Genomic DNA, 25,998 nt, shown 5'->3' on the forward strand with positions numbered 1-25,998 from the left:
GCCGTCCACTGCTGAACATAGGCCTCTCCAATAGATTTCCAGTGCGACCGGTCCATTGCCACCTGCATCCAACGAGACCCAGCGCTTTTTACTAGGTCGTCGGTCCATCTAGTAGGTGGCCGTCCCATTACTAATTAATAATGCACGATTAATAACAGATGGCGTTAATGTAGAATTTTTACTGTACTACACGTGCACTTTTGCAGGCCCCTGTACATCATCTTATAAAGTTATTGAAATGAATAATAAACAATATTCGTCGGTAAGACCGCAAACAGTCGGAATATAAGCGTCCCCTTAACGTAATCCTCGCGTTTCCCTTCGATCGGGTCGGCTTTGCTTTTCCCTGAATTGAATTGAAAGCAGGATGAGCGCTTTTTGTTTATAGATTCTGTTTCCAAGAGAGAAAAATATATATTTGATTGCCTTTGTATACACAAAGCACTCAAAGCGAATCTTGTAGTTAGACTTTGTGAGGATACGCTCCTAGATTTATTTCTTAGACTTTGTAGATTCAGTTATTTATGAATTTATTATTTAAATGATATTATAATCCGGTTTCTGCTTTGATGATACATATTTACATAGCTTTATAATTGTAAATTTGTATTTGTAATTAATGATTCGATTTGTTTTCGTTGTTTTTGAAAATTACTTATATTACTTATATTTATATTGTATAATTATTATTAATTAATTATTAAAGCTGAGATATATGTGGTACTTTGGATATAACGTCATTAAATTGCTTGCTAGACATTGCTGTTTTTCATTATTCTTCGGGTAGTATTTTGATAGTATTTTGCTTTCACACGACTACCCGACCCTTCAAATTGAGATGTGTGTCTGCTTGTTATCATCAGTAGCTATGTTTAAACGTCGAACTCTACCTGTCAACTGTCAACGACATCCGAAGATCGCATGAAATGTCATTCGAAAAATATACCACGGCGCTTGACATGCGCTTACTGCCGTAAAAACCTTGGCAGTTACAATTGAAGTCGTCGTGGCCTAAAAGATAAGACGTTCGGAGCATTCGTGTTGAAGCGATGCACCGGTGTTCGAATCCCGTAGGCGGGTACCAATTTTTCTAATGAAATACGTACTCAACAAATGTTCACGATTGACTTCCACGGTGAAGGAATAACATCGTGTAATAAAAGTGAAACCCGCAAAATTATAATTTGCGTAATTACTGGTGGTAGGACCTGTTGTGAGTCCGCGGTACCACCGCCCTGCCTATTTCTGCCGTGAAGCAGTAATGCGTTTCGGTTTGAAGGGTGGGGCAGCCGTTGTAACTATACTGAGACCTAACAACTTATATCTCAAGGTGGGTGGCGCATTTACGTTGTAGATGTCTATGGGCTCCAGTAACCACTTAACATCAGGTGGGCTGTGAGCTCATCCAACCATCTAAGCAATAAAATAAAAAGTCGCTAAATACTTTTTTGTTTAAATAATAAGTTCCGATAATCCTCTAACAAGTAACGATAGAAAGTAATTACCAGATGATCACGTGTACCGATATTAAATAGGTGTTGGGGCCGCAATCAATTTACACATTGTTCACGGTCGTAATCTATACGAGTTGTTTTAATTAGAAACGTCTGTACGCGCGGCTGTAATTATTTACTTTGTTCCTCCGATAATATGTGGTTCAAGTAATATTATATTATGAAAATTGAACAATGAATGTGCTATATTATTCGGTTAAATAGGGTAATGTTATTTTAGGATTTAATGAATAAGATATGATGAATATAGTAATATGGTAGTAGACGTAAGAAATTGAAAAAAATAATTGTTTCTTCTATAATTTTTTTTATGAAAAACATGCATTTTTTGTTTTATTTTATTCAGTAAATACAATAAAGGGATTCGCGAAGCGGCTGCTCTTAGGCTGTCGTCGGGACTTTTTCGGAGGCGTTCGGGTAGCTAGCTATTAGTATATTCCAGCTCTCCGGTTCCGTCCTCGCGAAAGTAGAAAGAACTTCAAGAGACCAGCTATGTACTCTAATAATACCTGATGTCTCAAGGTAGGTAGGTGGCAGTATTTACGATATAGCTCCTATCAGGGTTCCAGTAACCACTTAACCGTTCACTTATCTAAAATATTAAAGGAAAACCAAAAACACTTAAACAATTTTTTTCCCTACCTATGCTGATAGCCTTTAGAGCCTATATCAGCTTCTCCTTGACGTGTAGGTGAGCTCACGGGGCTCAAACCGGGTGTGTTGCTAACACTGACCCTAGCAAGAGCAGTGCCTCGCAGAATGTACCACCGGATCGGAAACGCGACCCACTGGGAAGATCCGGCGAGAAACTCAATGGGCTAACAATTTATAATGAACTAGCGGCCCGCCCCGGCTTCACTTGGGAAGTAGCGCACGCAATGTAAAGAATTTTAGGTAATTTTTTTTACACCCTGAATTACATTATTGAAGTTTCAGTAAGGATCCCTAATTTTTTTTAAATATAATAAAGCTAAAAATAATAGCTAGCTCTACGAGCTATAAATATAGCCTATGTCAGCCGGGGATAGCGTAGCTTTCCAACAGTGAAAGAATGTTTTAAATCGGTTCAGTAGTTTCGGAGCCTATTCAATACAAACAAACAAACAAATCTTTCCTATTTATAATATTAGTATAGATTGACGTGACTAAGAAATTTTGGTGTGAGGCATATCGATCCAGCGAACTCATCTCGCGTTACCATGGCTGCATCGCGCTGAGCACACCGAACCGACGCTAATTGGATGTCCTTTCACGTTTATGGTTTCACTCATGTCAATTAATACGTGTTTTGCAATGCGAGAAATACAATATGTAAAGAGAAAGAGAGAAAGATAGAGAGAGAGAGAGAAAAAGAGAGAGAAAGAGAGGGAGAGAGAGAGAGAGAGAGAGAAAGAGAATACACTTTATTGCACACGAAAACACAATTTACATTCAAGAAATAGTCAAAAAGCATATACATTTGTACAATAGGCGGTCTTATCGCTAAAAGCGATCTCTTCCAGACAACCGTTTAAGATATAGCAGGTTGTTGCGGTGTACCATAGACAATACATTATTATAGAATATATATACATACAATAAACAGATACCGTTTACATATATTATAATATGAAATATATAGCAATATGTAATTGAACTCTCGTCATGTTACTTCCAGATCGCGGCCAATGAATTGAACCTAAAGGTCAGTGATTCCGAAAATGACGCACTGACGCCAACCCCATAATAAGCGCAGCCGTTCTGTAAGGCAGTGCTATTGCGAGGGCAAGTGTTAGTAAACTCTATCAAGTTGAGGCTCTGAGCTCACCTACTGGTCTACAAGTAGTTGGAATGGCCTCGTCGATTACGACGAAGAGTTCCACGAGGACAGTGATCGGTGTTTGAAGAGCTTTAAAGCACTGAGAGCGGATCCGGAAGATCCGGAGAGACATGTTTAGGGTGAAGTCGCCTTTACGTTGCCTCGTCGCCTAGATCGGATATCGGCCATCTGGTGTAGTGGTAAGTGACATCGTCACTGCCCAAGGGGTTCGCGGGTTCGAATCCCGCCAAGAAAAGATATTTGTATGATAAATATAAAATGTCTTTTCCAGTGCTATGGATGTACATATATTAAATATATGTGAGTGTTTGATAAAAATCTTACATTTATTTCCGTTATCTGGTACCTGTAACAACCTGTAAGTTCTTTACGAACTTAGCACGGGACCAGTTAACATAGGGTGATCGTTAGTAAATATTTATTTATTTATTATTTATTTAATTACTGGTGGCCACGATAAAAGGGTTATGGTTCTAACGCTTCCTTAAGATACTTACGTATCGGTTCTAAATTTAGGTCATCGTGAAGATCAACATTCCTAACGTATTACGTTTCTCAAAGGGCTATCCTGCAGGAGCGGAATTGGATGGCCTGGAGAGACTGAGGCTTTAGTGGCCCGTGTATGAGCGAACAATACGCTTGCATAGACTATGACGGCACGTATGCAAGTTTTGTATATGTACAATTAATAGTATGCCTATTCGAAAAGTATCAAAACGACATAAATATTTGCATTAAAATTAGTAACAGAAATCTTATAAAGCTACAAACAGATTTTGTCGTATTTGATTTGAGCCCTAAGTCAACATTACATTGCCAATCGAAATACCTGTCTAGTCGACTGGAATCGTTGGATTGATACAAAATCCTGTGCCATTTTAGTTAAAATTTTGAGTATTTATTCAACTAATATGAATGTTTGTTTGATTGATTGAATTGTTTGAACATGGGTTATGTTATCACTACATAGTATAAAGCAAAGTCGCTTTCTCTGTCCCTATATCCCTATGTATGCTTAAATCTTTAAAACTACGCTACGGATTTTGATGCGATTTTTTTAAATAGAGTGATTGAAGAGGATGGTTTATATGTATAATAACATCCATTAAATAGTGGAGAAATCAATAATAAATTACAGTTTCCGAAGCGAAGCGAGGGCGGGTCGCTAGTGTCTTATATAAACGAATTTCAATACAGATAATAATAGGACACGAGCACAGCGAACTATGAAAGCAAAACTATTTATTGTGCAAAAGATATTTCTCTCGAATAGCTGTCGATTCATCCTTTGTTCGTTGTTCGTGTTTACACCGCCAAACGTTGTTTTGGATAGAAAAATGTGCGTAGTTATGGGTCAGCCATTGCCGGATAATCGGGGCATTCGTACGTTGAGATTTTCCTTGCTGTTTCCTTACGAAAACCTTCAAACGGCAACTATATTATTGGCCGCTAATCTGTCTTATGTTTTCTTCTTTTATTCCAATGTTGGTTTAGCAATAGAGTTTACAAATGTTAGTAAAACGAAGTTCTTTTTGAAACAGATGCGGTTGATGTTAATATAAATATTGATATATTTGACACAATTTTTAGGTTAGGTTTTTTTTTCTTCTTTATTTTAATAGAAAGAGGTTGTTATCGGCAAACAGAACTGATAGAATTTTCGGCAAAACTTATATTTAGCGATTTGTACAATAATATTTTTAAACGAAATCATCAGAGTTCTGCTATCCAAAATTGGGGAAAGTAAGGAAATTAATAAGTTTTAGTGAGGGTAAATTTCAAATAACATAATGATGGATGAACATAGAGTTTTATGATTTCTTCCCCATTTAGTCGGGGGCGTTGTGAAAGAGATGGCAACGGAGAGATTATAGGAAAAAGAACATTTGTAGCTTCATTTATTTTCGTATTAGATAAGTTAGTTTCAGCGTCATGTGCCCGATTTATTAAAATATTATAATATTATTTTATTTAGCAAAACAAATCGAAATGGCTTGTAAGTAATAAATAGAATATTATTAATAAAAACATAAATAACTCGAGCTTAATATTTACCTTTTAAGTAACAAAAGACGGGAAAGTCATTTACGACACTTAAAAAAAAGTTTATACAAAGAAACGACAATTTTCTATGTTTAACTAACCATCGCACATTTCTCTCCAAGGGTAATCAAAGTGACCTTTTTTCTTTTACGAGCGTACCAGCGAGATGTCCGTTTACCGAATGTAATGTGAATTTGTAAAGAAAATCTAACACCTTGTTCTATTGGATCAAGCGCATCTATTTTAAAAAGACACTTATTTTTTTCGGGTAGGATTACTTTTTGACTGCTTTAGAAGGCGACTTCCCCCTAGTAAAGGTTATGGTTCAAAATCGCGCGGTGCGCTACCTGCACTCTAGTGTGCTACAACTAGGTGAAGGTTAGCTGAAGGTGGGTCCTTCAGATATGAGTTATAAGGTCTCAATATAGTACAACGGCTGTCCCACCCTTCAAACCGAAACGCATTACTGCTTCACGGCAGAAACAGCCAGGGTTGTGGTAACTACCTGTGCGGACCCACAAGACGTCCTACCAATATTTATCAAAACCTCCTAATGTTCAGTGGCCACCGAAGCCTATAGACATCAAGTGAATACCGTCACTCATCGTGAGACCTGTCTCAATTTTATAGGAACTAGAGGTCCCGCAGTAGTCGAAATTCGACTATAATTAATTGGAATTGTAAGTTTGTACACTATTATGATTGTATTTTATACTTCTATAATCACAAATTTCGCCAAGACTACACTATAAAAAATATTAACAAAGACAAACAATATTTAATCTATTCTCAATTTGAAAACAGACGTCAAGAACAAAAGTTTGACAATAAATAGTATGCATGCGTGTGTGCGTCAAATACACGGTATGTAGTGTGTGTAATGTTTTCTTTATTGATTTAATGCATCTTTTAAGCATTATTTTAAAAAAATATTAGCATTGTGCACTTCTTCTCTATATTCTCTATAAGTGTGGAAAATTTCATACTCCTCCGTCCGCGCAATTTTCGTAAAAAGGGGTACAAAGTTTTTGCTTCACGTATTAATATATAGATTACGCAATTTCTTTTACGGGTGTTTCTTTTTTATATTCTCATCATACGATGTTATTCCCTCACGGTGGAAGTCATTCGTGAACGCTATGACTATTCATAAAGTATCTGCATATATATAACACAGAGTGGGCAGATATCTTTATTTTTTTTCTTGACATTGTGGACGCACAGTGGGTAATCGTGCAAAGAGATTGAGCAGGACGAAAATACGACAGCCCGAGACGTCTTCACACTTCCTAACATAGATAATACCTGCACATAAATTAGCTATAGATAAGCAACTCAAGCACTCAATAAAAATGTTTACGGGCGTCAGCCACTAGATGGCTTCGCTTCGATTAGTTTCTCATTGCTCCTGTAGATGGCAGTAACATATTACCTATCCTATATATTATTTTTAATGAAGGCATTTAATGACAAATAGTAATTGAGAAAATTTAATCGATTTGACTATAACAAATTTTTTAATTTTATTTTCTGTCTTCAGTTGTTCGATAATTAAATGCCTTAACTTTAACAAAATATAAGTTTAGGGGCATCCGTTACAAGATGTCACTAGTTTACATACAAAAAAATATTTGTCTTAAAGTATCGCAGTTTCAGTGCCCTGATATTAGTCTTAAAGTATCGCAGTTTCAGTTCCTAAGTCAGGCAACGAATGTGTCTCGATTCCACTCGAGCGATGACATTTCGACTCTACCGAAGCACGCCACCCGAATTGAGCCGACGTTTGACGAAGAGTTGCGGCTCATAACCACTAGATGGCGCTCTTTCGTTTCGCTTGTCATCTCCGGATGCGAATAATAAAATAAGTACCAGTTTATTTTGCGTGTTGTATGCATCCGCGAGTCGTCTAATTCTGAAACTTTTTATTGGCCGTTGTTGGAATTGAGGGACTGGCTAGTACTACATATTTACAGACAAACGGTGGATGGCGGCTGAGATGTTTCAATATATCTGTTTAATACAATTAGGGATAGTTAATCGTATCGGGAATACTCGAGTAATGATAAGAAATATTGACGAGGTTAAAGTCTTTCACCTTAAAATTGTGTAATCCTGCAAGAGCCTTAGTTGATTTTTGAAAGTTTTTGTCTGATACTGAGTTAATTTTGTGTTTTAAAATATGTGACTGTTGGTAGGAATTGGAATATAGAATTACTACAGTCGTTCATATCTAGATTGCGTAATGTGTTCTGGCCGATATCCAGACTTGGTCTCGTCTTTCTTAAATCGACATGTTCTATGAGTCACTAGATAAAACTAGGAACCGATTTTATTATTGCCAATTTTTAAAATGGATCTGAACTTTTTTATCTATAGTTTAAACAAAATTAGGTAAGCTTAAGAAGTAATCAAACGAATTTTATGTTCATATTTAGCGTTTTAAAAAAAATACTAATTGTTTTTTTTATGTTTTCGGCCACATTCGCATAAGTCAGATTCCACACCTTAAGGCCATGATGGTCTTCTGTGTTATATGAGTTATACCATAGTTAAGTGTAAATATATACCAGAGAAGAAAAAAAACACATCTAGAATAAGAATATCAAATATCTTTCAGAAAGACGCTGACTTCGAAAGACCAAAGGAGAGAAACTTAACAGTAGGCAGCGGCTTGGCTCTGCCTCTGTCATTGCTGAAGTCCATGGGCACCGGTAACCACTCACCATCAGGTGGGCCACATGCTCGTCTGCTTAAAGGGCAATAAAAAAAATCTTACTAAATAAAAAAACAACATAATACTTTTTCCGGTTCAGGACTTTCTAAACAAATTCATTGTTTTTAGAATCTAGCGCCTTATATGAGTTTATCCCGATGTACATTTTAAGAAATCAAGCGGTGAGCAAAACGCTTATTTATCGGGTCTTCGTCGAGCTCTCTTAACTCACAGTTAAGACGTAGTTAAATAAGAAATATGTTATGTAACATTACGTGAGCCGAGAGTTGAGGGAGGCTTATCGAGGACTGGCACCCGCCCAAGTGGGGCCCCGGCTTTGTATCCGACCGCGGCACAAGTCCGACACTTAATGCCCCAAGGTACAAAACCATGTGTAAACCTTTATATGCAAAACGTTATAAACAACAAAGAGATTTGCCGGTTTCGTTTTAATCTATTATGTGTTTTCGTTAAGTTTGCGAAAGTACACTGCTTAGGTAAGCACCAGTACAACAACGCAAAACAGTAAAAGGGCTGTGTTTTTTTTTTCCTACCTAAGCTGATAACCTTGAGAGGCTATTTCAGCGTAACCTTAACTGGTAGGTGAGCTCACGGGGCTCAAACCGGAGTGATGCTAACACTGACCCTAGCAAGAGCAGGGCTTCGCAGAATCTACCACCGGAGGGCTGTGTACTTAGTAGAGATAGTTAAATAGAAAATGATTTGTTCGAAAAAAAAAAAGTTGTTGTACTGTCACTGTACTTATGCTTCCTTTATTATCAAGTAATAACATGTATTAATGTATTTGTTACCAATAACGCTGTGTGGTGGACGTTTAACAATTATTGTAATGTAGCCCAGGTCAGAGAATGCGGGCAAAAAATAATACAATAAATGGATATTTTATTACACTTTTTTGTATTATACTTTTAAAGTGTAGTTAATAACGAATATATTTTGTTAATTTAAATATCACTTTACTGCAACACGATTTTTTAAGAAGTTCTGCAAGTCACACGGACTGTTAAGAGATGCGGACCGTTGTATGGAGAGGCCTAAGTCTAAAAATTTGCAAAATGAAAATAAAACTAACAAATGTTCTCTCTTTGTTTACGAAAGAAGAATTTTATTGTTTGTCAATTTTTGTTTACGAGATGTCACGTCGCCAAAACAAATTTACGTTACAAACGTTCCGACCCGAAAAAAGAATGGTCAATTACTTTGATTTTATTCAGAAGTTTGATTGGGACATCTCCGAAGCAGAGTTCCGAGTATTGTAAACAGAAAATTGTATGAAATTACAAGGCATTACGTATTCGCAGCGTGTTCAGTCCTTTAGTTTTCGCATCACGAAACGGTAAATGAAATAAGAATCTATCATAATTTACTGCTCCAAACGTTAGCTTTGGAGAGCTGAAGGGATTGCTGGTTGGAATTTCACGGATTCCATTTGGGGTTGGTTATTTGATTAATAAGAATTAAAATGTATCAAATAAGAATTTATAAACCACTAGCTGATCCGGCAGAGTTCGTAGTGCCTCAATCTATAAATAAAAGACCTAAACCTTTGTATAAAATAAACTTAAAACAAACAAAAGGAATCCGTCCGACGGGGGACACATCAAAGGAAAAACGAAATTGCTATTTTTATTTAATTCCAAGCATTTTCATATTTATCTAACTTTTAAACCTTCTCTGGACTTTCACAAATAATTCAAGACCAAAATTAGCCAAATCGGTCCAGCCGTTCTCGAGTTTTAGCGCGACTAATGAACAGCAATTCATTTTTATATAGATAGATAGAAGATTGTAATTTTGTAATTTCGAATGTTTTAGTTACATTAATTAACTCGCGGTTATGGAAGGTTTATGGTTTTTTGAATGATAATAATTTTGGAATATGAAAACAGTAAACCGACATAATATAATATACTACCAGCAGATATTATTATATTAACGAAAGTTTTAATCGGAAAAGTTTCTTAAGGTGACATCGGTTGAGCACGCAGGACTCTGAGACTTGATCGAATTATAAGGAACGAAAATATCTATATCGAGCGGTTCTTCGTAATTGCTTGATTAATTATTAGCAGGGGAGGTTGGATGGGGTTAAAGCGAGACAAGGGTCGACCCGAAGATCCACGGCGCACGACATCAATAAGCATTAATTGGCAAAGACCATCAGAGCTATTAGGGCGGCCAGTCCAATTAGCGATATCAGTTGAAATCTCGGCCGGCTCCAGACGACGACCTAACAACTTTAGTTCTCAACAATTGAGTTAGGTTGCCAAAAACCTCTAAAATGTCGTTTGAGCATGGCTTTCGATTTAAGTGAATTGGAACGCTACGTTTTAAACTTACTTAAATATTATAGTTTAAAAGGAGACAGATTCTTGAATTGAGTTTAAATCTAAGTAGATTATGACCGAGCTTTGCTCTGTTTTTTTTTTTTGATAACGCCATCTTGTTGTGTCTTTAAAGCGGTTAGTTGCCCTCAATTAAGAAAAATAGTATTATTATTCGCCAATAGATGTCGGGTAAAGTTGATTATTGAAAACACGAATAAAACAACATTTTCTGGAAATAAATCGTAGCTAGATCGATTTATCGCCCCCGAAATGCCCTGTATACTAAATTTTATGAAAATCGTTGAAGCCGTTTCCGAGATTTAGATTATATATATATTAATATACAAGAATTGCTCGTTTAAAGGTATAAGATTAAGTATGGTATATCACATTTCTATTTTGATGATAAGCAATTTTTCATAAAACGGATATTTGAATTATAGGAAGATTTTCTAAAAGACTAAGATAAATAAAAGAAAAATAGATGCGAAGTACATCGTTAACCATTGGATTAAGGATTGACAATGTAAAGAAACAAATTAAATCAATTGTAAGCTTGTACTATACACAAATTAGAAGTTTACTACAATACGTTTAATTTCCTTAAGCTCTTGTTTAAATTAAGGCATTACAATTCTTATCTTCGTTTGATTTGCACGACGAGAAGATACAAAGAGCAGGCTTGAGGGTGAAAACGGGGAATATTGTTTGGCGCGTTCTCCGATTGCGTTATGTAGGGCGCGGGGATTCCTATCCCCTTCTTTGTTGAGACTCGACTGACCTACAAACACAGTTTCGGATTCTCAGAGGAACCCTTTTATTGCATTATTATTCCCCGCTTTATTGAATTTATTAGAACTGAGATCGCTTCGTCAATGTGTCAATCTAAGATGCGCCGTAAGAGTTAGTTTAATGCCATAAAAAATAACTTGACATACGCGATCCACGTATTTTTGTTTTGTTTAACTACGATTTAAAGGTAGATAGAAAATATGGTATACAGGATAGGTATATAGTTAGAAAATGTAATTAAACACTAAAAGTAACTCAATACAAAAATATTTACTCTTTTTTTTTTATTCCTTACCTAAGCTGGTTAGCATAGAGAGGCTATTCCAACGGAACCTTAACCTTAGCATCGTCGTCAGGTTTGAGCTCACGGGGCTCAAACCTGACGACGATGCTAACACGAACCCTAGCAAGAGTCGTGGTTCGCAGAATCTACCGCCGGAAATATTTATTCTCATATTATTATATGACAGCACTTTTGCCCCTACGCATTCGATATCAAATTTATTTATATTCGTCTCGCGTGGTTGCATGACCCGATCGAAAAAAGACAAGGAAATAATATACTCAATGACTTTTAATATTTACCTTACGTTCTCCCGCAATTGTTACTATTGAGGCATATTCTAATAAAAATCCCGCGCTGCCGCAGCGGGTGATCCGCGGTGAATTGCTTTTAAGGATCCGATGCCATTTCTATATGATGTTTGTGAACCAAGCGAGTGCTCAGGGGTACGCACGGAGAGATATAGAATAGCACGGATATTTCGGTCTATTATCTTTGTTTTATTGGCCTCTGACATCGCTATGTTGGCGGTGTTTCTCTCGTACCTTTTGTCATATTACGTTTCATCGACAACGTCTTTGTTTGGGTTTCTTTCTTTGTTCGTACAATATCTTACTTTTGCTTTTATTGTATATAATGATTATGTCGAAATGCGTTTAATTTAAACCTTTATAGCTTTCGTTATTCAATTAATTACATTGGCCCTGGTAAGTTATACTGTACTACGACACGGGTATAATGGCATGTTGGAGTGTGTGCCTCTAAATTTTGACTTTTGGGGTCTTATTCTATAAACTTATTAATGCCTTTCATCTGTGTTTTTGTGGTACTTGAATGTGTAACGCTTAATTTAGTTTTATCATCGGTGTTAAGTTGATTTAGTTTTGTGAATGTTTATTTAGTTTGCTGCGAACATTTTTGATGGTACTGCATTTTAATAAGCAGTCACGAGGCTTGTGGAGAGTATCAAGCGGTAGGCAGCGCCTTGGCTCTGCCCCTGGCATTGCTGAAGTCCATGGGCGACGGTAACCACTCACCATCAGGTGGGCCGTATGCTCGTCTGCCTACAAGGGAAATAAAAAAATAAAAAAGTCAACCATTTTACGTGAAACGTGCAAGTACCTCACACAAATAAGTATTCTCAAATGATATAACATACTATTTATTCATTTGTTAATAGTTATTTATTATTGGACTGGTGGTAGGACCTCTTGTGAGTTTGCATGGGTAGGTAGCACCGCCCTGCCTATTTCTGCCGTGAAGCAGTAATGCGTTTCGGTTTGAAAGGTGGGGCAGCCGTTGTAACTTGAGACCTTAGAACTTATATTTCAAGGTGGGTGCCGCATTTACGTTTGTAGATGTCTATGGACTCCAGTAACCATCTAACACCAGGTGGGCTGTGAGCTCGTCCACCCATCTAAGCAATAAATAAATAAAAAATCACCGAAAACTCATTGATTGATATGTTATCTCGTGAATTTAAAATTGAGATCGAATGGAGTGTAGTTTTCTGATTAGTAGCCGGGAGGGCGCTGTAAGTGCCAATTAGGAGTGTTTACAAGAGCTTCACTTTGTAAATATTTACAGGCCTGTTACCTAACTACGTGCGAACGATCCCACTTCTCCCAATAATAAAATAACCCCGAATTTACTGAACGCTAACGAAACATTTATTGACGACTAGCTGACCCGGCAGACTTCGTAGTGCCTCAATCGATAAATAAAAGATCTAAACTTTTGTATAAAATAAAAACTTAAAACAAACAAAAGGAATCCGTCTGACGGGGGACATATCAGAGGAAAAACAAAATTGTTATTTTTATTTAATTCCGAGCATTTTCCTAATATTTATCTACCTTTTAAACCTTCTCTGGACTTCCACAAACAATTCAAGACCAAAATTAGCGAAATCGGTCCAGCCGTTCTCGAGTTTTAGCGAGACTAACGAACAGCAATTCATTTTTATATATATAGATTCTAGTCATGTAGGTTGATACCTTTGTTGCTTGACTTACTTTATAGAACTTGTAAATTAGAGCATTCATAATATAAACACGCAATATTATGTAATAACAATGGACATAACATTCACTTGGCTGGAAAATGAGTTGTTGTAATTCTATTATTACAACTATACCTATTTGGATATTTGTGAATAATACGAGTGAACATTTTGGCCACAGATATGGGATCATGAGAGAATTGTGTTTACGAAAATTTTTATTTAACATTTTGATAACCGGATTGACCGACTTTCTACTTAATCAGTCAGTAGGGTACGAGATAGATATTATCCGGTTTCATTCACGGCTAGTGTGGAGTTCTCTATTTATTTAAAGCAACAAAAGAAGTATATTTATTTATTTTTAAATAAATATAGTTGTAGTATAGTATAAATATAGTTAACGGCATATGTTTAATATTGCGGCTTTTTGTATGATCATGTACGTGTTGTCTGCTATGTCTAATATTTTTAATGATTGGAGTATATCATTATTATTATATCAATATTATAGTTAGTTATAGTTGTCTAACTAGTTATAGCTATAACTTAATTATAGTTGTCTAACTATAATATTGATATAATAATAATGATATAATACAATCTTTAAAAATATTAGACATAGCAGAGAACACGTACATGACCATGCAAAAAGCCGCAATATTAAACACATGACGTATAGTCCGTAAATTGTTGCGGGAAGAATTAAATATTCTGCAAGCAGAAAATGAAGCTCACTTGGCATAGGTCCGTGATCTTCATTATGCCGAAATGTCTTAAATATTTCGAGAAATACAATACCTTTGAAAACAATAATAATAAATTAATAATAATAATTAGAAATTATTATTATTTTCTCTGGTTTTGACTGGTCATAGATAACGGTTTAATCTCGCGTTTTTTTATAGTCATCAATTTATAATATTTAATTTCGCTCTTTCGTACCAAGTACCAAGACAACTATAAATCAAAAAGATAACACCATCAACACTGTAATTTTTTACTCCATTCCCAATATATGTAATACAAAACTCTCGTATATTTTTTGTCCAAACAAAACAATATCCTGAGAGTTCCTTGGCCTATCCATTACTTTAAGTGTATTTATGTGGGCTCCTTTGTGAGGTTAGAAGACGAATAGAGGCAATCGTCACGGTCCATCGGGCGTTATGACGCAGAAACTAACCGAAACACCAACACATTATGCTCGTTTGAAACGATACAGAGGCGTTTTGGGTAAGGATTCTATTTAACGTCCGATAAATTGTCGCGGAAAGAGACGTGCTGGGCGAAGAGAGAAGTCATGGCTCCGGAATATCCGGGAGTGGACCGGTATTGCCTCCGTCGAACAGCTGTTCCGGTTGGCTGCTGATAAAAATGAATACAGGAAGCTAACCTTCAGGATTGAAGAGGCACTGAAAGAAGGAGAAGAAATTCTCGCGGTAGGCGGGCTTACGACAAACCAGATATTAAGTGCACACATTCCAATCAAAAGCGGGATGGGTATATTTTAATTGCAGACCGAACGAAGCGGTGGCAAACATTAATATACTCAAAAACATAGTAAAACTGACAAAAGAGAGAGAGAGAGAGAGCGAATATACTTTATTGCACACCAAAATTCAATTTCTTTTTTTTTTTAGACAGACAGTAAGTAGATATAGTACAATATGCAGCCTTATCGCTAAAAGCAATTTCTTTCAGACAACCGTTTTATTTACGGAAACTGAAATGATTTTTTTTGCTTAGATGGGTGGACGAACTCATAGCCCACTTGGTGTTAAGTGGTGACCGGAGCCCATAGAAATCCACAACGTAAATGCCCCCACCCGCCTTGAGATATGAGTTCTAAGGTCTCAATATAGTTACAACGACTGCCCCAGCCTTCAAACCGAAACGCATTACTGCTTCACGGCAGAAATAGGCAGGGTGGTGGTACCTACCCGTGCGGACTCACAAGAGGTCCTACTACCAGTAATATAGACAGATAAAGATACAGCAGGTATATCGCGGTGTACTATTAACGGAAAAGGTTTTTATTTATTTATTATGACTTCAACATTTACATTAAATGTTAAGAGAATTTGTAAAGCTGTCAGTAACTATTAATTTTTGCTGAACAAAAACAACAAATCGTTTCATCCAGTAATGATGAGAAGTCGAATTTCGTAATACAGTTCACTTGATTAATTGGATTGACTTACTTGACACTGTTGGGGGCCTTGTCGGTTGGGTGATGCGGGTTTGGGTCGGACCTTCTTCACGGCGAACGGGGGCTTGGCTTCGAGCCCTGTCACTGCAACGGACACTGTGGCTATACCGTTCAATATTCCGCTCGAAGTTGGCAATGACGTGGTGCAATCTGCGGACAGACGTATATATATGATTTAACTATAATTGAGGCCTATACTTGAGACCTATACTTGAGACCTTAGAACTTATATCTCAAGGTGAGTGGCGCATTTACGTGGTATATGTCCATGGGCTCCAGTAACCACTTAACACCAGGTGGGCTGTGAGCTCGTCCACCCATCTAAGCAATTAAAAAAATATCTTAAATTGAACTTAAACAAAAATTTTGCAAATTGTGATTTGATATTTCATCACAAAATAGTGTGCTATCTCTACACAAACACACATATCTACTTGCTATCAAACAAAGAATATCCGTAACTAGCACGAGGCTCAATAATCCGGTAGCTGATTTTAGAAAAGACACCTTTAATAATCACAATAATTTTTACACGCGCTAAAAAATGTGAGCCGTCACGGGACGCCTGGCAGATGTGAAACATCGACATTATTTTGTAAAAGTAATATGCAGAAAAGAACAGATTGTGATATGAACTAAATATGTCATAATGATAAAATTAAAAAAAAACGAAAAAATATTTTGTTTTCAAGTAAAACACAGGTTATGTTTTTTTTTTTTTTTTTTTTTTTTTTTTTTTTTTTTTTTATGATTGAAGGATTACTGGTGGCCCGGAGGCCTTTCCAGTTTCACCAGGACAGGTGGGCGAGCAAAGGCTCAGCCAGGAGGGGTGGGATTTGCTAACAGCTACCCGAGCGCCTCCGAAGGAGACCTAACAACTCAAGAGTAGCTGCTTCGCGAATGAATCTACTACCGGATCGGAATCGCGACCCACTGAGAAGATCCGGCGAGAAACTCAGCGGGCTGATGCATGGGTTAGGTTGCACGTCGACCTCTTTGTCGAGTTCGACGAGTACGGGTACCGGGGTCCCTAAGCCTGCTCCTAGTATTAGAGCTGAAGGCATCTAATGCAAAGGTTATTGGATCTGATGGATCCGTAAGGACGTGTCTAGGGCGTCGACGGTGACTGGCTCCTGCGTGATCAGGATTCGGGGAGTAGTCAGCGGCGGCAACGATAAGGCGATTATCATGACGCATAGCCTTATCGAAGTATCGTTCTGACGCTGACTTCATGTATTTCCGAATTGATTCGAGGCCCAGGTCGTCGTGTAGGTCAACGTTCCTCACGAACCACGGAGCCCCGACAGCTAACCTGCAAAAGCGGGATTGTAGGGATTGGAGGGTGTCTATGTGTGTGCGGGCCGCGTGAGCGAACACCACACTCGCGTAAGTCATGACGAGCCTTATGCAAGTTTTGTAAAGTGTCACCTTGTTCCGAAGGGACATTTTACTCCGCTTACAGATCATGGGGTAGAGTCTACCGAGAATAAACGCGGCACGGTCACGGACTGATTTTATATGCGGGCGGAATGTCATCGATGCATCCAGGGTAACGCCCAGGTACTTGACCTTCCTGGCCCAGGGTATGGGTTGTCTAAAGAGAGTAATCGGGGGTGTGAGATTCCTCCTCCTAATCCGGGAGGAAATCCGTGAGGAGCTTCCCCTCTGAAATAGCACCGCAGTACTTTTCGATGGGTTGATGTCTATGCGCCATTTTCGGAACCACTGTCCTAGGGCTAGGGCTGCGCTCTGAAGCTTCTTCGCGATTAGGGACTTATTTCTACTAGAATAGTAAACAGTCGTGTCGTCGGCGAATAAAGCTAAATGGGTCGGCGGCGACCGGGGAATATCGTTGACGAATAAGCTAAATAGGAGGGGTGAGAGGACAGAGCCTTGTGGGACTCCAGCTGTGAGAGGTCGTGGGGAGGAGCGGGTACCCTCGACTCGATATCGAAAAGAGCGGTTCGACAAGAAGTCCCGTATGATGAGCACGAGACTATCCGGCACGCCCATGTTGAATAGTTTGAAAATCAAACCATTGTGCCAGATTTTGTCGAACGCTTTTGCGACGTCGAAGAAGAGAGCTCCCGTGTATAACGGTTTTGGTCGATTAAGCCCCACAAGAATGTGCTCCGTGAGGCGGTGCACCTGTTGAACGCATGAGTGATTTGTACGGAATCCGAATTGTTCATCGATGAGAATGCCCTTGGATGAGACGAAGTCTCTGAGGCGTTTGTAGATCAGACGCTCATACAGTTTGCCTAGAGACATGAGGAGGCTAATCGGGCGGTAGCTCGTCGGATGATTTTTTTGGTTTACCGGGCTTATGTATGCCGATAACGTCCGCTTCTTTCCACACCGCGGGAAAGATACAGTTCGCCATAGCGGCATTGAAAATAGATGCCAACATCACGATGAGTTGGACGGGTAGAAGTTTAATAACGCGGTTAGATATACCGTCGGAACCGGGAGCCTTGCGAGGACGTAGGTCTTTGATCAAGTCTTTAACTTCCATCGGGGTGACGGGTGGTAACGCATCCGAGGGTGGCAAGGAGGCTCTGCGTTCTACCTCACTGTCTACTAATTCTACATGAACAGGGTCTACGGATTGAGTGCTGGGCGTGCACTGGGTTTGCAATGTATCGGCCAGTAGCTCTGCTTTTTCGTCATCATCGAACGCCACGAGTCGGCCTGAGGGGCCTACGAGGGGGGGCATAGTTACTACCGTATCCGATTTGAGAGTACGAGCTAAGCGGTAGTAAGACCTTTGGGAGGGCGCGAGTCTTTCTAAGAAATCAGACCATCTGGCATCTCGGACTTCGGCGATGCGAGACTTTACGTCGCGTTGTAGGGCACGCATTCGAATACGATTATCCACGGTAGGATACCTATCGTAGGCGCGGATCGACGCGTTCTTAGCTCTAAGGAGTTCCCTAATATCGTCGGGCAATTTGAAGCGGTGAAGGAAGTCCTCCGCTACAACTTGTTTCGATGATCTATCTAATGTCGAGGTGATGTGTGACGTTAAGATGTCTATGGCTTCAGCGGTATCCTGAGGAGACGGGGTAGAGTCCGGGTTAAACGGGAGCGATGGTGGATCAGATTCAGCCAGGCTGATGCCCAGCGTGTGCCAATCCACCACAGTCCTCGTGACGGGAACGGAATCGGGAGCGCGACCGAGCTTCATAACGACGGGACGGTGGTCTGAATCTAACTCTGAAACTACTTCGATCGAGTGTAAGCGCAGAGTTACGTTTTTTAATAACGCTATGTCGAGTATATCCGGGCGATGCGCGATATTTAGCGGGTAGTGAGTCGGGGTTAGCGGAGCGACGATATCGAAGGCGAGATCATCGACTAACGCGTCAAGCCGCCTGCCATTCGGGGTTGTGGTGTGTGAGTTCCACCTGACGTGTTTACAATTTAGGTCGCCCGCCAGAATGACAGAGCTTCCCATGCCGAGCAGCGCCTCGATATCACTGCTTAGAACGATCTTATCCGGTGGAAGATAGACGGACGCGATAACGATCGGCGCGTGTCCAGTCAGTGAGATTCGGCATACTGATGCTTCGATGTTAGAAAGCGCGGGGGGGTCGAGAGGGACGCAGTGCAGGGCTCGTCTATAGTAAATGACGGTACCACCACCACGAGCAGTAAGCCTGTCGTTCCTAACCATGTTATAGTTCGCGATTTTAGGGTCGCGGCGCGCGGGCTTAAGCAGGGTCTCCTGCACCAAAAAGATGTCAATTTGATGGTCACGCAAAAAATCACAAACCTGATCACGTTGATTTGCGAGACCGTAAGCGTTAAAAAATCCTATCGTTACGGATAGGGGCTTTATTCTACTTATGTACGCCATTGATTACCGGCGGAGTGAGGGGAGGACGTACGTATTTAACGACGCGTATACGTCAGCGTATTCTTGCACAACGGCGATGAAGTGTTGTGCAGTGGAGGCGGCGCGAATGGCGTCACCCAAAGCATTAACACGCTCAAAGTTGATCGACTGAAAAAAGTCGATCGCTAGAGCGAGATTGTCGGACGCGGTCGGAGTGCTGGTCGCGGGGGAGGAACGAATCACGGGGGAGGGACGTATCGCGGGGGCGGGACGAATCGCGGGGGAGGGAGCTACAGCCGTGTTCGTGTACGGCAACGGTTTAGCCCAGGCCGAGCCGCTGGGCACCGGCGCCGGCACGAAGGCAGGCTTAGCCTTCGGCACAGAGGGTGCCGTGGCTTTGATGTCAGGGCCGGAAGCTCGGAGGCGGTTTTGGCGCGCGACGCGGCGATTTATTTTAGGGGCTCGGGGGCATCCACGGTAATTCGCGGGGTGACCCTGTGTTCGGCACAGGACGCAGCTAGGTGGTTCAGTCGCGGTTTTTTGATCGCGAGTGCAAAGAGTCGTGGAGTGATCGTCCAAACACTTGACGCATCGAGGGCGCGCGTGACAATTACGGGAAGAATGCCCGTACAACTGACAATTGTGGCACTGGCTCGGAGTGCCTTTTTTATGAGGGGTTTCCACAGTGATTCCGGAAAGCCTACAGACCGTTCGGACGTTAAAGATTTGTTTACCTTCGGGGGTAGACTGGAGGGCGACGAGAACCATATTGTATGGCTCCCTCCCGCGTCCTGTGTGCATGCGGTGCACGGAGTTTACGGGTAGGCCTTGTTCGAGTAGGTCGGCCTTTACGAGCTCGGCATCTAACTCCTTGGGGATGCCACGTATGACTGCACGGAGCTCACGCTCCTCCTGGAGCGTATACGTATGATAACTTATACGCTCCTTTCGGAGGTAGCTTGAGAGGGCTCTATGGTCGTCGGGTGTTGCTACTTTTATTTGTATCCCGTTCGCGAGGTTACGGGCACTGACAAAATTTATGTTATTGGCCTTAAGGGCCAGGGAGACACGGTCCCAAGCAGCCTTCTCTTGAAGAATTAACGGAGGAGGGGCCGTTTGTGCCACCGGGCGCGGCGACGGCGTGGCACGGGGACAGGGAGCGACGGGGGTCGGAGGGCGGGGGCGCGACGCGTTCGCGGCTTTGCTTATTTTAGCGGCCGCGGAAGCTCGGGACTCCGCGGCGCGCTTCTTACCCTTTTGCACGAGGGTGAATCCATCTGTCAATGAGGCGGGAACGAGGTCAACCTCCATATCCGAGTCAGAGTCGGAGGACGAGGAGGAAGGCGCGGGAGCGGCGGACGCGACGGAGGCCGCAGACGATCGCTGAGGTATAACGGAAGCTGCCGCGGTAGACGCGGGAGTTTTTCGCGGGAGTATGGGTGACACGGGTGTGCTGGGCGCGACGGAGGCTGCGGTGTACGGCGCGGGAGATTTGCGCGCGCTTGCAGGGGACGCGGGAATGGCAGGCGTGGCGGAAACGGCGGTCGCGGCGGGCACGGCAGAACAGTTCACGGCGCGTTTAGCTTTGTAAGCTAAAAATTCTGTTTCGAGGGCCGGGTATTTCTCGCTTAAGAATTCCGCGAGCAGTGTGTTGGTTGGAGAGAACTCCATTTCTTCGGACTGCCCAGGGGGGGCTGCCCCGGGACTTAAACACGCGCTCGCCTTGCGGCGAGGCCCCTGCGTCGGTAACACTAAATTGGCCGAAGCGATTCTAGGAATTTTAGAAATTTTAGTGAATAGATTAAATATAATAGAATTAGAGTGAATAGAACCACTGCACAGTTCCCGGGCGGCAATGCCTTGCAATTAGGCGCAGGTACAAATTCCGAGAAACACTTGGGCCACAGATGTGCCACGAACAATGATCTATTATCACCGGTAGTCACTTCCGACAAAACACTTGGACGCCAGATGTGCCACGAACCGAGGTCGGGCGATCGAACGAACAATGAGCACGTCCACGCGCGGCGGTTGCTCAAATCGGAATGACACAGGTTATGTGTACTGTAGTAAACAACACTGTATTACATACACTACGGAGTATACGCTATAGGTATCCGAGCACAGTGTAGCGAGAGAGATGGCTTAACGCCGGATCGAGTGGGAGAGAATCGCACAGTCGATTGCACATGGCGACGCGTCGCCACACCATGCACACTACTGCATATAGACTGTATATATATATACCATCGAATAGCGTGGCGACGCGTCGCCGCGGCATGCGTCGCCACGCCAGAAATCGGTTTTACGTTCGGCTATAGAGGTTTCACATAAAAAAATATTTAATTTTCACCTCCCTTCAAGTAGTCCCTGTTATTGAAACTAACCTAATAATAGCTTGTTTATTTAATAAAGTTCGTGAACGCTAAAGTAAGTAAACGACTGATCGTGTACTTAATGAATATTTCAACTTGAATCAGCGGTATATCCTAATTTCGAGCGCTGGATATTAATTTAGAAAGCAAACAAGTGAATTGAAATGTACCCCCTCGAATTTCAGAGTTGTTCCACCTTTTTCGGACGTTCCGTTAAAAACTGTTGAATCAAGCGAAAGCGAAGACTGTTTGCCGAGAGGATCGATATCGTGAAAACACGTAATTCAAGTTGTTCTGCAATAATTTCATTTGCGTTTGAAATTACACGTTTTTTTTTCTGTCGCGTTTTATTGAATATCGTTGTATTTTTTTTTGTTTTTGCATCTAAATGTGTGAACATATCCACAAAAAATATTAGTCGGTCTGATTATCGAGCCAAAGGCTTCAATCTCAGGTTTAGTTTTTGGATTAATAGAATTTTTGAATAATTTTTAGTTTTCGTGACCACAGAACGACAAATATATTTTTAATTTTTTTATTGCTTAGATGGATGGACGAAGCTATATACATCTATGACGTAAATCCGCCACCCACCTTGAGATATAATTTCTGAGGTCTCAAGTATAGTTACAACGGCTGCCCCACCCTTCAAACCGAAACGCATTACTGCTTCACGGCAGAAATAGGCAGGGTGGTGGTACCTACCCGTGCAGACTCACTAGAGGTCCTACCACCAGTAAAAACTTACTTACTTACTAACAATACTTATAGGTACTCAAAGCGTAAAATTTCAGAGAGATCGTTCGAGTTACTGTTCACCGTATAATATTATAATTCTTTTTTTTTTTTTTGTAAACTGTATTCGTCAATAGCTAATGAAATACCAATAAAATACATTCGATTGACTGAGCTCGTTCCGCTCGCGTGAACACTCTGTAGGCGAGTATTTATTCCACATTCGCTCTCTCATTTCCTGGCATAATTAATCTGACGTTTGTTTTGGGATACGTCTATTAAGAACAAATGTTAGAGGAGGCTCTATGCAAAGCTTAGCCTTTGAATAATTTAACGGCAGCCGGCTTCGAACAGAAGTAAATAGCTTTACAATTTACTGGCGTATTGTAAGTAGGTACTACTACTTCTCTGCCACAAAGGAGTCATTGTTTTCGATTTAAAAAACGCGATAGCCGTTACACAACCAACCGAGACTGTGACCTCATGTATCACTTACCACCCTACCACCTTTTTTTTTCGGGCCGAACCTCCTTCGCACCTAAAGCACTCGGGGGTAGTCCATGATTGCGAACAGCGGGCCCAAGGATGTTTTTAGAATCCTACCCACTAAACGACTCCCCTGCACTCTTCGCCCAAGCGTCCGATCCCCTCCGAGGTCAGAACCCGGATAACGTATGGAGCTACCGCGGTCAACACTTTAACGGTGACCTTCATTGGTGGGACCAACCTACCACCACCACTATTTTTTATCGGGCAGGGGGCCGAACCTCATATGAGGTGTCCGCACTAAAGGGGCATGTGGGGCATGTGAGCCTTGACGGTGTCCAGATGTTGGGAGCAGGCCGCGGGCCTAAGGATGATTTTAGGGGCCTACACCTCCCACCCTACTACAAGCAAATGCTGGTAAAAAATCGTAGTGCACTATTACCCATTCGTACGAAATACGTACTTAACAAGTGTTCACGTTTGACTTCTACGGTGAAGGTATAGATAGCATCGTATAAAAAAATCAAACCCGCAAAATTATAATTTGTGTGATGAATGGTGGTAGGATCTCTTGTGATTCCCCACGGTTAGGTACCACCATTCCGCCTATTTCTGCCGTGAAGCAGTAATGCGTTTCAGTTTGAAGGGTAGGGCAGCCGTTGTAACTATACTCAACTGAACTCATATCTCAATATGGGTGGCGCATTTACGTTTTAGATGTCTATGGGCTCCAGTAAACACTTAACAACAGGTGGGCTGTGAGCTCGTCCTCCCATCTATGCAATAATAAAAAAATAATAACTAATTTTACAATTTAATCTCGCCTTTATTGTTTTCGACGAACAAAAACTTCATCGTTTTTGTGATCACGGACGATGGAAATTACTATTATACATGGGCATATTACATAAAGTGGTAAGTCCCTTAAGATCTGAATTAATTAAATGTTATATTAATTAATGCAGATGTTTTTGAAGCCGTATAAAAAATAGTTATCAACGTAAAGAATGGTACTTCGACACAAAAGATCCGTCTACGAGCAGTCCAAGACGGACATGGCCAGCGTCCATATATTCTTGAACCCGATCAGTTGTGTTCACTATTGATTCTCAGGCCATCACTCCGGATGGGATGTTCTTTGTCATTGGACGCGTCCCATTAGTTTGTTTATGTTTGTGCGAGCCGCGTATCCATCTCGGCTGACCGGAGGCGGCTAATGGAATACGAGAAAAATCTCCCGCAATATCTCAAACTGGGCACACATCAGTAACGAAACGGCAAATTTTTGAGAGGTCGCTCAGATGAATAGATAACATTGCCTCTTTGAACGTTGAAGATGTTGATTCACGAAGTAAACTTTGTTTTATTTTGTTACTAGCTTCTGCCCGCGACTTCGTCCGCGTGGAATAGTTCACAAATAATTCTTTATTTTAGAACAAATTTGGTTAGCATAAAAAACGTTATAGTGAGTCAACCTTAACATATAGACATATGCTGTCGCGGACTTTTTTTAGATCTTTTAAAGGGGAACAATTTTGTCATACATTATTTTAGCGAAACTTTAACCGTTTCTAAAGCACACGCAGCGGAAGCTCTCAAAAGAAAAGAAAAAAACGATTTTGAAACATTCTTTATTGGTGCTCCTTTTGTATTGGTATTAGTGCGATGTTATATAGCCTATAGCCTTCCTCGATAAATGGACTATCTAACACTCAAAGATTTTTTCAAATCGCGCGTTCAAACGAACAAACTCTTCAGCTTTATAATATCAGTATAGATTCGAGCTTCAGCGCATTGTTTCGTTAGAAAAATAGTTAGGATGTTTTTAGGCATTCGTGAACGCGTATTATGTTTATTTAGTAAAATTAATGGTACCTAGCATGAGTAATTTCGACTCTGGCATAGGCACATTACTGGCTTGACACGAATGGTTTTCTTAGACATTACTCCGCGCGTTACCACCACCCTGCCTATTTCTGCCGTGAAGCAGTAATGCGTTTCGGTTTGAAGGGCGGGGCAGCCGTTGTAACTATAGTGAGACCTTAGAACGTATATCTCAAGGTGGGCGGCGCATTTACGTTGTAGATGTCTATGGGCTCCAGTAACCACTTAACACCAGGTGGGCTGTAAGCTCATCCACACATCTAAGCAATAAAAAAATCTTTCAATTAAAACCACTTTGATTCTGTTAAATAGTTGTTATCGACCCTAATTAGCGTTTATGAATATTCGGAATTTAAAAAAAAAATCTCCAAACTTTATTAGATTTAGTTTACTCCCACGTTCATTTTAATGTTTAATTCGATATTCATTTTATCCGAGCTGTGAAAGTCATGTCTGATTTTTCTTTGTAGAAAGAACTATTGACGCGTGAAGCGGGCCTGAACTTTTTATTTAAATATCTAATTAATATAAAGTCAGCAAATTGGGTAAGCACATCGATCGTATTGCGTGTGAACCTAATTTATCTAAGAACTTTTTCTTACACGCTTAAGGCAAGAGAAGTTTGGCGAAATCACTAATAAGCAAACTTTTAGAGCCTAACAAAATAAAGTAATTTGAGAAAAGCGAGTAATACCGGTAATTATAATGAAGATTCTGACTAATGAATTTTCTCTAACATGATTTAATGTGGGTTTTTTTAATGCTTATATGGTTGGACGAGCTTACAGCCCACTTGGTGTTAAGTGGTTACTGGAGCCCATAGACATCTACAACGTAAATGCACCACCCACCTTAGTTATAAGTTCTAAAGTCTCAGTATAGTTACGACGGCTGCCCACCCTTCAAACCGAAACGCATTACTGCTTCACGGCAGAAATAGGCGTGGTGGTGGTA

The 25,998-nt window shown here is 40.6% G+C and overlaps 1 protein-coding gene across 2 annotated transcripts in view; it reads right to left on the reverse strand.

Moving 5' to 3' along the window:
- LOC105841398 (uncharacterized) overlaps positions 1 to 25,998 on the reverse strand; it is a 379,110-nt gene that overhangs the window by 54,965 nt on the left and 298,147 nt on the right. For both annotated transcript variants that reach the window (XM_038020224.2, XM_038020222.2), the window contains one exon: positions 15,719 to 15,876. In XM_038020224.2, the coding sequence (XP_037876152.1) occupies positions 15,719 to 15,876 (158 nt within the window). The remainder of the gene's footprint in view (positions 1 to 15,718; positions 15,877 to 25,998) is intronic.

Source organism: Bombyx mori, chromosome 25 (assembly GCF_030269925.1).
Source record: "Bombyx mori chromosome 25, ASM3026992v2".
In the NCBI taxonomy this organism is placed as follows: domain Eukaryota; kingdom Metazoa; phylum Arthropoda; class Insecta; order Lepidoptera; family Bombycidae; genus Bombyx; species Bombyx mori.